The 12,134-nt window shown below is 41.6% G+C and overlaps 1 protein-coding gene across 3 annotated transcripts in view; it reads right to left on the bottom strand.

The window, feature by feature from the left end:
• Positions 1-5,148, bottom strand: part of PREX2 (phosphatidylinositol-3,4,5-trisphosphate dependent Rac exchange factor 2) — a 332,829-nt gene extending 327,681 nt beyond the window's left edge. Inside the window, exon 1 of one of the 3 annotated variants that reach the window (XR_005211591.1) lies at positions 4,569-5,148. Coding sequence is in view for 1 of the 3 variants with exons in the window: in XM_037802580.1 (XP_037658508.1) it covers positions 4,569-4,685 (117 nt within the window). In the remaining 2 variants the exon portion in view is untranslated. The remainder of the gene's footprint in view (positions 1-4,568) is intronic. The other 2 variants (XR_005211590.1, XM_037802580.1) reach the window with 2 other exon arrangements.
• Positions 5,149-12,134: the final 6,986 nt, after the last annotated feature.

Raw genomic sequence — 12,134 nt, 5'->3', positions numbered from 1 at the left:
TGTGTGGCTGGGCTGCAAACCGAAAAACTGGTTGCAATCTATTATTCAGACTTTAGACATCAAATACTGGATAAATCATTTTATCCAGTATGTAATCATTTCTTTTAAAAAATGTTTTAGGGTATTTCTAATGAAGCACAATAACACAGATTCATGCAAAACATACAAGATTCAAGCAAATTAGGTCACTCTACCATTTTGCCTATAACATAAAAAATTAATCTCAATAATGTAACCTATCCATGATCTCACAGGAAAATTTAGAATAAAATGGAATAATGGGGCATTGAAAAGTTTTTAATATCTCCATGCCTGATTTAAATCATGTTTTGGTTTTAAATGCAGGTACTACATGTTTAATTTAAAACTTTTTGTTACATAAATGGATTTGTGCCTAAGCAAAAGTTTAAAAACTTCCACTATCAGTACAGACCAAATGGAAGGACAAGGGAATCAGAATTTTAAAGATAATTGGAAAACTGTCCTTAAAAATGGGGTGAGGGACTCACAGCAGGTGAACTCACTGCCCTCCCCACTACATGAGACCTGACTCCCAGGGGTGTAAATCTCCCTGGCAAAGCAGGATATGACTCCCAAGGATGAATCTGGACCTGACATCGTGGGACTGAGAACATCTTCTTGACCAAAAGGGGGATGCAAAATGAAACAAAATAAAATTTCAGTGGCTGAGAGATTCCAAATGGAGTCGAGAGGTGAGCACTCTTATGCACTATATAGATAACCCTTTTTAGGTTTTAATGTATCAGAACAGCTAGAAATAAATACCTGAAACTATCAAACTCCAACCCAGTAGCCTTGACTCTTGAAGACGATTGTATAACAATGTAGATTACAAGGGGTGACAGTGTGATTGTGAAAGCCTTATGGATCACACTCCCTTTATCCAGTGTATGGATGGATGGGTAGAAAAATGGGAACAAAAACTAAATGAAAATTAGGATGATTTGGATGTTCTTCTTTACTTTTATTTTTTATTTGTATTTTTACTTTTTCTGGTATAAGGAAAAGGTTCAAAAAATAGACTGGGGTGATGAATGCACAACTAGATGATGGTACTGTGAATAGTTGATTGTACACAACGGATGACTGTATGATAATGTGACTATATCAGTAAACTGAATTTTAAAAAATGGGGTGAGGGGATTGAGGATGGATCAATTCATTGATTCATTCATTCACTCAGTAAGTGTTCCAGTTTGCTAATGCTGTGGAATGCAAAACACCAGAGATGGATTGGCTTTTATAAAAAGGGGGTTTATTTGGCTACACAGTTACAGTCTTAAGGCCATAAAGTGTCCAAGGTAACACATCAGTAATCGGGCACCTTCATTGGAGGATGGCCAATGGCGTCTGGAAAACTTCTGTTAGCTGGGAAGCCATGTGGCTGGCGTCTGCTCCAAAGTTCTGGTTTCAAAATGGCTTTCTCCCAGTATGCTCCTCTCCAGCAAGCTTGCTCCTCTTCAAAATGTCATTCACAGCTGCACTCTGTTTCCTCTCCTTGAGCCAGCTCATTTATATGGCTCCACTGATCAAGGCCCACCCCGAATGGGTGGGGCCACGCCTCCATGGAAATATCCCATCAGTTATCCTCTACAGTTGGGTGGGGTGCATCTCCATGCAAACAACCTAATCCAAACGTTCCAACTTAATCCCCACTATTATGTCTGCCCCACAAGATTGCATCAAAGAATATGGCTTTTTGGGGGGACATAATACATTCAAACCGGCACAGTAAGCATTTGAGTCCTTCCTATGTCACAAGCTTTGAACAAAATTCTGGGGAAACGCAGATGAATATAATGTGCCCCTGCCCTCAAGGATCTTATATTCTAATAGAATGAAAAGAAGGTAAACAAATAAATGCATAAACTACTTTTGCACCATGGAAAAAGTAAATACAGGGTGGAGTGAGTACAAAGGAGGGAGAGCTTACCCTGGAGGAGGGGCAGAGAGAAAGAACAGTTCATTAAAAGGTTTTATGAAGGAGCTGAGCTGAGCCTTGAAAGCCAAGAAGGAACTGACCAGGTAGCAAAGGCTGCCAAGAGGAGGGAAGACAGAAGCATGAGAAAAAATGGTGCATCATGGGAATGGCAAGCCACTCTAAATGACAGCAGCCAGCTTAAAAGACAAGAGCTTTGCTCAAACAAAGAGTGTGTGCCTGGGTGGCAAAGAGCAGAGATGCATACAGATGTGCAGGTCGGGTATGTGGGGAAAAGTGCTCTCCCCGTGAAACACCAAACAGTTGCGACTGAAAACAGAGAGAATCAGAAGAAAGATCTTCATATTTATGAGAAAAGTATTCCCCTCAAGGCATATGATCTTTTAATCGAGGAAAAAATCATACCTTTTTGTATATTTGTGTGCCTGTAAGTAAAAATATGCTCATGGTAGAACTAAAAAGATGTAAAGATGTTCTCTTTCTCTTCTTCCTTTTCCCAATAGAGATAAGCAACACCCCTCCATCATTGCTAATGGCTTGAAGCAATGACATAGATATCTAAAACAATGATTAATCTAACAAATATTTATTTTGGATTTAGGAATACTCTATCAAATTTTTGCCACAAATTTACCATTCAGCTTATTTAAGCTCAGGTTAATTATTTTAAAATAACTTTTATTGTTTGGCTCCATTTCTGATCATTCCCTTACGAGACATTCCTAGAAAAGGAAATACAAGGCCAAAGGGATTGAATATTTTTAAAGTTCTTGATACGTATTAGATTAGGCTAAGATTAAAATGAAATTGACTACCTCAACTGAAGATCAACAAGTAAAACAATATGGAGATTAAATGTGGCCAAAAATAATCCCCAAAAAGGAAAATCTAATAATGTATTATAAATAACCTTAGGCTTTGAATGGGTATAAGATGAAAAAAAAAAAAAAAAGCCAGGGTAAACTTTTGCTTAGAATTGATAGTCATTCCAATTAGTGCGTTGGATGTACGTGTACGTATACAAGGACAAATAATGAACAAAGGAAAAATGGAAGAGTCAATCATTTCTCCATGAGAAGAGTGAAATCATAAATAATACCCTAGATTAATTTAGCTGTCAATTCTGTAAATTAGAACTCTGTAAAATACTTTTTTCATGTACCTCCAGAAAGGAGTAACTAATGCTGTTTAAGAAATGACTCAGATACTTCAAAAATCCTTAAAGGTGTCTGTCACCAACAAAGTTTCAGGAAAGCCAAATCTGGATCTATTAAAAGTCAAACCTCCTTTAAAAATGTGCTTTTTTGACAGGCATTGCTGCATGAAGTGTACAATTCTATACATCACCAAATATTCTCAAATATTTATACATTTCCAAGGAATGTGGAAGTACACTGATTTTAATTTGAGAAGTCAACCAGAAGCCAACCACTGCATCTTACATCACCTGAGACATTGGTTCCTTCCTTCTTGCCATAACCAAGAAGTGAATTTCCTCTATCATGAAGATAAGCAGAAAGTTCACCGATTTCAGAAAACTGAGCAGGAAGTTTGGCGTTTGAAACATTTCTCTTCAGACCAGGGGGAGGGAAAGGGGTGGTGGAGGGAGAAGTAAAGGCTAATGTTCCTTGTTCTTTGAGTGAAGCTCAGACCCGGCAAACGGGTGGACAGGAGCCAATCCCCCACGTTCTTTGTCTTTTCAGCAGTGAATAGAGAAAATTCAACTTTTGAGCCATGTCTCAGAAGTTTCTTTCACTCGGTTTTGCCCTCGTGGCCTAAAATGAATGAACTTGTTTTCAAAGCAGACTTCCAGTAAGTCAAGCTTGAACTCTGAAACAAAGTTCCTGCCTAGTTCTAAGAAATCTTGAGGCTGTTTGACACAAGTTTTATTACACCACTCTCATGGGCTAAGTGTGAACAAGGGACCCCCAAACAGAGCAGAGGACAGATTTAAGCCGGGTGGGGGACCGTAGGGCCGGGTGAGCGCCACACATGGCTTTAATATGCAACAGCTGCTAGAGATCTCAACCCGCTGTTCTTTCTGTATGCCCCACCAGAATCCAATGTTTCAAAGATTATTACAACTAAAGGGACTTCACTGCCATGTAATCTGAATAATGCACGCAAGCTTCAGCAGATCCAAGGATAAGATTAAAAAAAACAAAAAAAAAGTACCTGAATGTAGCAAATTGAACTCGTCATCACCAAGCCAAACACTTAAAATAAAATCCCCAGGGGAGGAGCAGAGGGGGCGAAATCACACAATGCAAGAAAGCAGGCCAGGTAGGGAGGTAAAGTGAGGGCAGATGAGGCAGCTGGGATTCTCTGGGCAGCCAAGTGCATTCTCCGAGTCAAGCTAACTTTTCAAACCCGGCGCTCTCCAAGACCCTGGCAACTCAAGGCGTCCCTGGGCGTTTAACAACAACAACAAAAAATCTCCGCAGGGATTAACTCTGCCGCGACGACAGTGGCAGAGCGCGGGTTCGGGCGCCCGGGATGTTCCGACGCTTCCCTCTGTCCCCACGCAGACAAAGCCGCGCGCTTCCCGCGGCCTCTCCGGGACCCCGCGCCCCGCGGTCCCCCTGCGTTGCCGCGCGGGTGCACTCACCGACACCAGGAACTCCAGCGTGCCCACGTAGTCCCGCTCGGTCTTCTGGAGCTCGCTGAGCACGCAGACGCGCAGGCGAAGCTGTTTCTCCAGGTCCTTGGCGCTCTCCTCGCTCATGGTGGGCGGTGAGACGCGGGCTGGTTGGCTCTGCTGCGCGCTCGCCCGCCGGCTGATGCCTGGCCCCGGGGCCGCGAGAAAGAAAAGTTGCTGCTTCCGCAGAGTCCGAGCAGGGACGGGCGACTTTACATGCTGCGGAGAGGCTGGGACGGAGGAACAGGAGGGTGCTCCGGCGGGAACTCGGGCGTCGGGAGGCACGGGGCTTTGCACGGGAACCTCCCGGGAGAAAGGTCTCCCTGCCCGGACCAGCTTGCCGGCCTCGCTGCTCCGGCCTCACTCCGCTGGGGCTGGAGAGGAGGCGGCTCCGACAGCCACAGCGGTGACTTGGACATTAATCAAATGCCTGTATCCATGTGACTTCGACCCTTTACCCTTCGCCAAATCTCAGGAAAAGGAAACACAACCCTAGGGAAGTGTTGCGTGCCAGCTAACTAAACACACACGCGCACACACACACACACACATACACACAGGATGAGCACTTGAGACGCAACTAATTGGAGGTTCCCAAACCTAGGAGAACACACTCCCTTCAGAATGCTCCAAGGCACAGCTTGAGGGTTGCTGTTGGGACTCCCGCCTATTGTTTAGCTTTAATGTGTTTTGAACAAATCCTGAAAGCGAAGAAACAAGTCCCCACAGTTACATAACTGGATGGGAAGAAAAACAACCACGGTGTTTACTCTTTGAAAAGAAACATTGATCTTTGATTTCATTCAAGCCCAAAACAGGTTTGTTTTTAACCCCCTCCCCCCAATTGCAAACATTTCACAGGGGACACACACTCCTTTATGCGTTTAGAGTGTCGATTAACATAATAAATGAAGTGACAGCCAGACCCATACAATAAACGTCAAATATAATAAAAATCACCATTGAACTACTGTATGTTTTGGCTGGAGACCTCTTGCATTTCTATAACTTTTTTCAACCTTAAGATAGTATGTAAATTTTTTTTTGATAGTATGTAAATTTAACCAGAGGCAAGGATGTTGATGCCAGTTTTGTTTCTAAGAGCTGCTGTGATTTAATTGTGTCACTAAATTTGAAAAGATAAAAGATAAAGCTGTTATTGAATGCTCATTAAAACACAGAGGTATGTACATATATCTCCTAGGATTTGAGAATGGAGCAAAACACAGAGCCAGGACCTAATAAGCACTGAATATTTCTAAAATTAATTTAACAAGCAAACAAAGCAAACCTCATATATTTTTATCTTGATACTATCCATATATATTTTTCAGTCATTTTTCCCTACTTAGAACAACTTCTAACAGTCCACAAATGATTTCACTTAAGTAAACTGAATAATGAATGCTTTCAATGCAATGCAAGAAAGTGGCGTGTTAATTTGTTCCAACAGTTGAAAGCATTAGCAAAACCCTAAAAAAATAAAGATGCTGTGGTAGATTGAATCATGTATCCCAACAAAACACATGTTAACTTAACCCACAATCTTGTGGGTATAAACCCATTTATACATAGGATCTTTTGCAGCTATTATTAGGTAAGGCGTAGCCAAAATGAATCAGGATGGGTATGTATCTGTATTACTGGAGGCCTTATAAAGAGGAAATTTGGACACAGTCAGTCAGAGAAAGCTATAGGAGGAGACCAAGGACATTGCCATATGAGGCAGAGACGCAAGCAAGGAACCCCAAGGACTGCAGCAAGCCAGCACCAGGATGCTACTGACCCCAAGAGAAAGCACGGCCTTGCTGATGCCTTGATTTGGGACTTCTGGCCTCTAAACCATGAGCCAACAAATCCTTGTTGTTTAAGCAAAACCATTTGGTGGTATTTGTCATAGCAGGTCTGGCAAAGTAAGATAGATTATTTATAATAAAATAATTATCAGTAATCCAGATGATGACTTTTCAGATCATACTTCATGATGAATCACTTTACCCATCTGTAAGGAAATTACTGTATGCTTTACCATACAGTTTTTAAATGGTGGACAATGTCGGTTTTCCCCTTTAAATGCTACATGTAGCCATGAACAAAGAGAAAATAAAGTAGAGGGTTTCACACCCTGAGGCAGAAAAACAAAGGAAATTACATATTAAAGAGCAGAACTCACAGCACATAGTAAACAATAAACAAAAGAAACAGTAGACATAGGAAGCACATATCCAGTAATGAATGGAGAAATCAAACAGGATTGTACCTTCTCACAATGCATGTACAGGCAGGAAAGAATGAATGCATTTCTTCCTCCCCAGGTCTGCCCTCTTCCCCAGTGGAAAACAGTAAGTAAACAAATAAGTCATGCTTTTCATCAGGTGTTTTCCTAGATGAAGTAGTATTTCTTTCTTACCAATTTTCCCCAATTGGGGAACTACTTATGCTATCCCCTTCTATCAAAAAAAAAAAAAAATGAATCTGCACAACTGACTCCAGCTGCTGTCTTATCTCAGGAAGGAATATACTTGCACTTGAATCACTGTAACAGTGACTTTTAAAATATAACCTTAAAACTGTAAGCAAGCAGGAAATTGTAAATTAAGATGTAACTTAAAGCAGCTTTTAAATCTAATCTTAAAACAGGAAGTAGTCAAGGGATGAAAACCTTTAGTCTAACAAAAGAGTAAGATGTAAACGTAAAGTCTGCAACAATATGTTAAATGTAAAGCTTGCACCTAAATAAGCTTTCATCTGTGGTCCCCAGACCTTCCAGATATGAATAAAGCCTTTTCGTCTATCTCCCTAGACACCACCACCACCACCCCTACCACCCTACCACCTCCACCCCCAGCACTTTTCACAGGGGTCACCTAGTTCCTAAAGGAAACAGGAAATAACTAAATTACTGAAATACTCCAAACCTCTGTTACAGGTTAACTGAAATGATTAACTCTCTTTGTCTCTAATGAGTTTAGCCAATTAAAGAATCACTTTGGGGAGATTGCCCCAAATCTCCCAGATATAGATAAGCCTTTTGTCTATTACTCTTGTTGCATGTTAATTAAATGATTAACTCTCTTTGTCTCCAATGGGTATAAAAACCAATTGAAGAAATGCTTAGGGAAGGCTGATTTGGGAAAGCTTCCCCCTGTCCTCCTACCAGTGTAAATAAACCCTCTTCTCTTCAGCCTCGTTTCAGTGTGACTTCTACTGGCCCTGCCAAGCGACAAACCCATGTTTGGGAAGTGCCCTGTGCCAGTTTGAATATATCGTGTCCCCCAAACACCATTATCTTTGATGTAATCTTGTATGGGCAGACGTTATCAGTGTTGATTAGATTGTAATTCTTCGAGTGTCTCTTTGGAATGCACCCCACCCAGCTGTGGGTAATGACTCTGATTGGATAATTTCCATGGAGTTGTCACTCTGCCCATTCAGGGTGGTTCTAAGTTGAGTCACTGGAGCCATATAAATGAGCTGACGGACAGAGGGAACTCAGTGCAGCTGAGAGTGAACATTTGAAGAGGAGCTACAGCCAAGAGGGACACTTTGAAGAAAGCACAGGAGCTGCAGATGAGAGACAATTTGAAGACGGCCGTTGAAAGCAGATTCTTGCTCCAGAGAAGCTGAGAGAGGACAAATATCCCAAGTGCAACTAAGAGTGACATCTTTGAGAACTGCTGCCTAGAGAGGAATGTCCTGGGAGAAAGCCATTTTGAAACCAGAACTTTGGAGCAGACGCCAGCCATGTGTCCTCCCAGCTAACAGAGGTTTACCAGACATCATTGGCCATCCTCCAGTGAAGGTACCTGATTGCTGATGTGTTACCTTGGATACTTTTATGGCCTTAAGACTGTAACTGTGTAACCAAATAAACCCCCTTTTATAAAAGCCAATCCATCTCTGGTGCTTTGCATTCTGGCAGCATTAGCAAACTAGAACATGCCCCTTCTACATCACGAATACGGTTTGATCCACTCAAAGCATTTCCCTCAATTCAGCAAATATACTGAGAACCTCCATGCACATTGCATAGTGCTGGGGCCTGAGAACCAAACAGGACTTGATCTCCAAGATGGATTAGAAACCACTGCATCAGAGTCACCAGAGGTGCCTGTTAAAATGGGTATTCCTGAACCCAACCTCAAATTTATTGAATGGAATTTCAGAGATGTAAGCCTGTCCTAGTTTGCTAATGCTGCAGAATGCAAAACACCAGAGATGGATAGGCTTTTATAAAACGGAGGTTTATTTCACTACACAATTACAGTCTTAAGGCCACAAAGCATCCAAGGTAACACATCAGCAATTGGGTACCCTCACCGGAGGATGGCCAATGGCCTCCGGAAAACCTCTGTTAGCTGGGAAGGCAGCTGGCATCTGCTCCAAAGCTCCAGCCTCAAAACGGCTTTCTCCCAGAACGTTCCTTTCTAGCAAGCTTGCTCCTCTTCAAAACATCACTCCCAGCTGCACTCTCTTTCCTCCCTCCGAGTCAGCTCATTTATATAGCTCCACCGATAAAGGCCCACCCTGAATGGGCGGAGCCACGCCTCCATGGGAACATCTCATCAGAATCATTGCCCACAGCTGGGTGGAGCACATTCCAAGCAAATCCAACCATCACCAAAACGCCTGCCCCACACATGACCACAAAGATAATGGCATTTGGGGGACACAATACACTCAAACCGGCACAAAGCCCTAGACTCAAAGTTCTCATATTCTTCTCATGCACAGTAATATTTTAGAATCACCATTCTAAAGACTTAAAACTAAGTGGGGATAGAGAGGAGTGGAATTTAGTTAGTCCCCTGGAGCAACTAATAAACAACCAGGAACAACTAGTAAATGATCTGGAATAACTGCTGGGGGACAACCGTGACTGTCCACACGTGTACACTAACCTGTATTGGGTGGAATGGCTGAGATTGCAGCATAAAATCTGTAAGTATAAACTGCAGAACCACGCTGAGACCCCGTACCCCCATGGCAGGCTAAGCTGCAAGATCACGCTGTAGGAGAAAGCAGCAGTCCCAGAGCAAGCAAATATAGCTCACCCTAGCTCCAACTCGAGTTTTAATTAACAAATATGGATTGTTGACTATAAGCTACAAACATAGACAAACACCTAATATAGGAGACAGAGGCTTTTAGAGAAGAGACAGAAAATGCCTGTGCCCCAGGAAAGGGAGCCCAGAAGACCTAGTGCTCTCTCTGACTGACAGGAGAAACTGTGTGTGTGTGTGTGTGTGTGTGTGTGTGTGTGTGTGTGTGTGTGTGTGTGAACTGGCTCTGAAAGGGGGCTTTCTTTCCCTTTTTTTGTCTCTCTCAATCTGAGTGGCTCAGTGGAGACAGCTTCAGCCATTTTCAGTTTGCGTTGCTCTGACCCAGATGGGGTGGAGATAAGAGAATCAAAGAGACAAAGGAGTAACTCAAATACAGAAGATAACTCCCTAGGGAGTGTATCTTCCCTAACAGGAAGGAGGTGGGGCTAAGCTCTAGTGCCAGCCTTCCCTTCAGAACTCAGACCCCAGGGCTTGGAGGAAAACAGCCAAAACAGAAACTACCTAAGCTGAGAACTAAAAGGGGCTGCACCTCCTTACACCAGTCAGGAACAGCAAGCTGACAGGCACCACCTGCTGGGCAAGTTAGGAAAAGCACAGCAGCTAGAGGCCTTAAAGGAAAGTCGTCAATCTTCTAAGATACACCCTCAGGGAAACTTGAAACTGAATATAATCCCATTCTGAGACCTGAACCCATTCTGGTCTGGGAAAATCTGATGGGGATAACCAAGGAAACCAGATGCCGAGACAACAGAAAACTACAAATTACACTAAGAAAAACGAAGATATGGCCCAGTCAAAGGAAGAAACTTACAGCTCAATTAAGATACAGTTGGGAGATTGTTTCACTTTAATGAAGCAATCAAAGATTTTCAAAGAAATATGCTAAATCAAATAAAAAACAAATCAATGAGTTCAGGGAAGATAACCACAAAAGAGATGAAGGATATAAAGAAAATACTGGCTGAACATAAAGTAGAAATCAAAAGTTTGAAAAAAAACTGGCAGAATCTATGTAAATGAAAGGCACAATACAAGAGATGAAAAACACAATGGACACATACAACAGCAGATTTCAAGAGGCAGAAGAAAACATTCAGGAACTGGAGAACAAGACACCTGAAATCCTACACACAAAAGAACAGATAGGGAAAAGAATGGGAAAATATGAGCAATATCTCAGGGAACTGAATGACAACATGCAGAGCATGAATGTACGTGTCATGGGTGTCCCAGAAGGAGAAGAGAAGGGAAAAGGGGCAGAAGCAGTAATAGAGGAAATAATCAATGAAAATTCCCATGTCTTATGAAAGACATAAAATTACAGATCCAAGAAGCACAGTGTACCCCAAACAGAACAGATCTGAATAGACCTACACCAAGACACTTAATAATCAGATTATCAAACGTCAAAAACAGAATCCTGAAAGCAGCAAGAGAAAAGCAATCCATCACATACAAGGAAATATTGATAAGAGTATGTGCGGATTTCTCAGCAGAAACCATGAAGGCAAGAAGGAAGGGGTGTGATATATTTAAGATACTGAAAGAGAAAAACCGCCAACCAGGAATCCTATATACGGCAAAACTGTCCTTCAGATATGAGGGAGAGTTTAAAATATTCTCTGACAAACAGACAATGACAGAGCTTGTGAACAAGATACCTGTGCTACAGGAAACACTAAAGGGAGCACTACACACAGATAAGAAAAGACAGGAGTGAGAGGTTTGGAACACAATTTTGGATGATGGTAACAACAATGTAAGTACACTGAACAAAGATGACTGTGAGTATGGTTGAAAGAGGAAGATTAGGAGCATGTGGGACACCAGAAGGAAAGAGGAAAGATAAAGACTGGGACTGTATAACACAGTGAAACCTAGAGTGTTCAAAAATTGTGATAAAGTGTACAAATAAGTTTTTACATGAGGGAGAACAAATGGATGTCAACCTGCAAGGTGTTAAAAATAGGGTGGTATTGGGGAAAAAATACAATCAATGCAAACTAGAAACTATAGTTAACAGAAACATTGTATTATGCTTCTTTTAATGTAAAAAGGCAATATACCAAAGCCAAATGCCTATAAGAGGGGGACATAAAGGAGGGATATGGGACTCTTGGCATTGGTGATGTTCTCTGACTCTTTTATTGTACTTTAATTCTATCTTTCCTTTTGTTGCTTTTTAGCTGTCACTTTTTCTTTCTTTTTCTTTTTCTTTGGTCTCTCTACCTTCTTTGACTCTTTCTCCTTCTTTGTGGAAGAAATGGAGATGTTCTTATATAGATAGAATTGATGGTGGTGAATGCATAAATATGTGATTATACAGGGATCCATTGATTGTTTACTTAGGATGGAATATATGGTGGGTGGACAAAACCATCTTAAAAAATAAAAAAAACAAAAATGGGTTGATGAAGAAACCTTGAGGGCACTATATTGAGTGAAATAAGTCAAACACATAAGGACAAATATT

This window comes from Choloepus didactylus, chromosome 14 (assembly GCF_015220235.1).
Source record: "Choloepus didactylus isolate mChoDid1 chromosome 14, mChoDid1.pri, whole genome shotgun sequence".
Taxonomy (NCBI): domain Eukaryota; kingdom Metazoa; phylum Chordata; class Mammalia; order Pilosa; family Megalonychidae; genus Choloepus; species Choloepus didactylus.
This window is presented reverse-complemented; position numbering and strand designations above follow the sequence as displayed.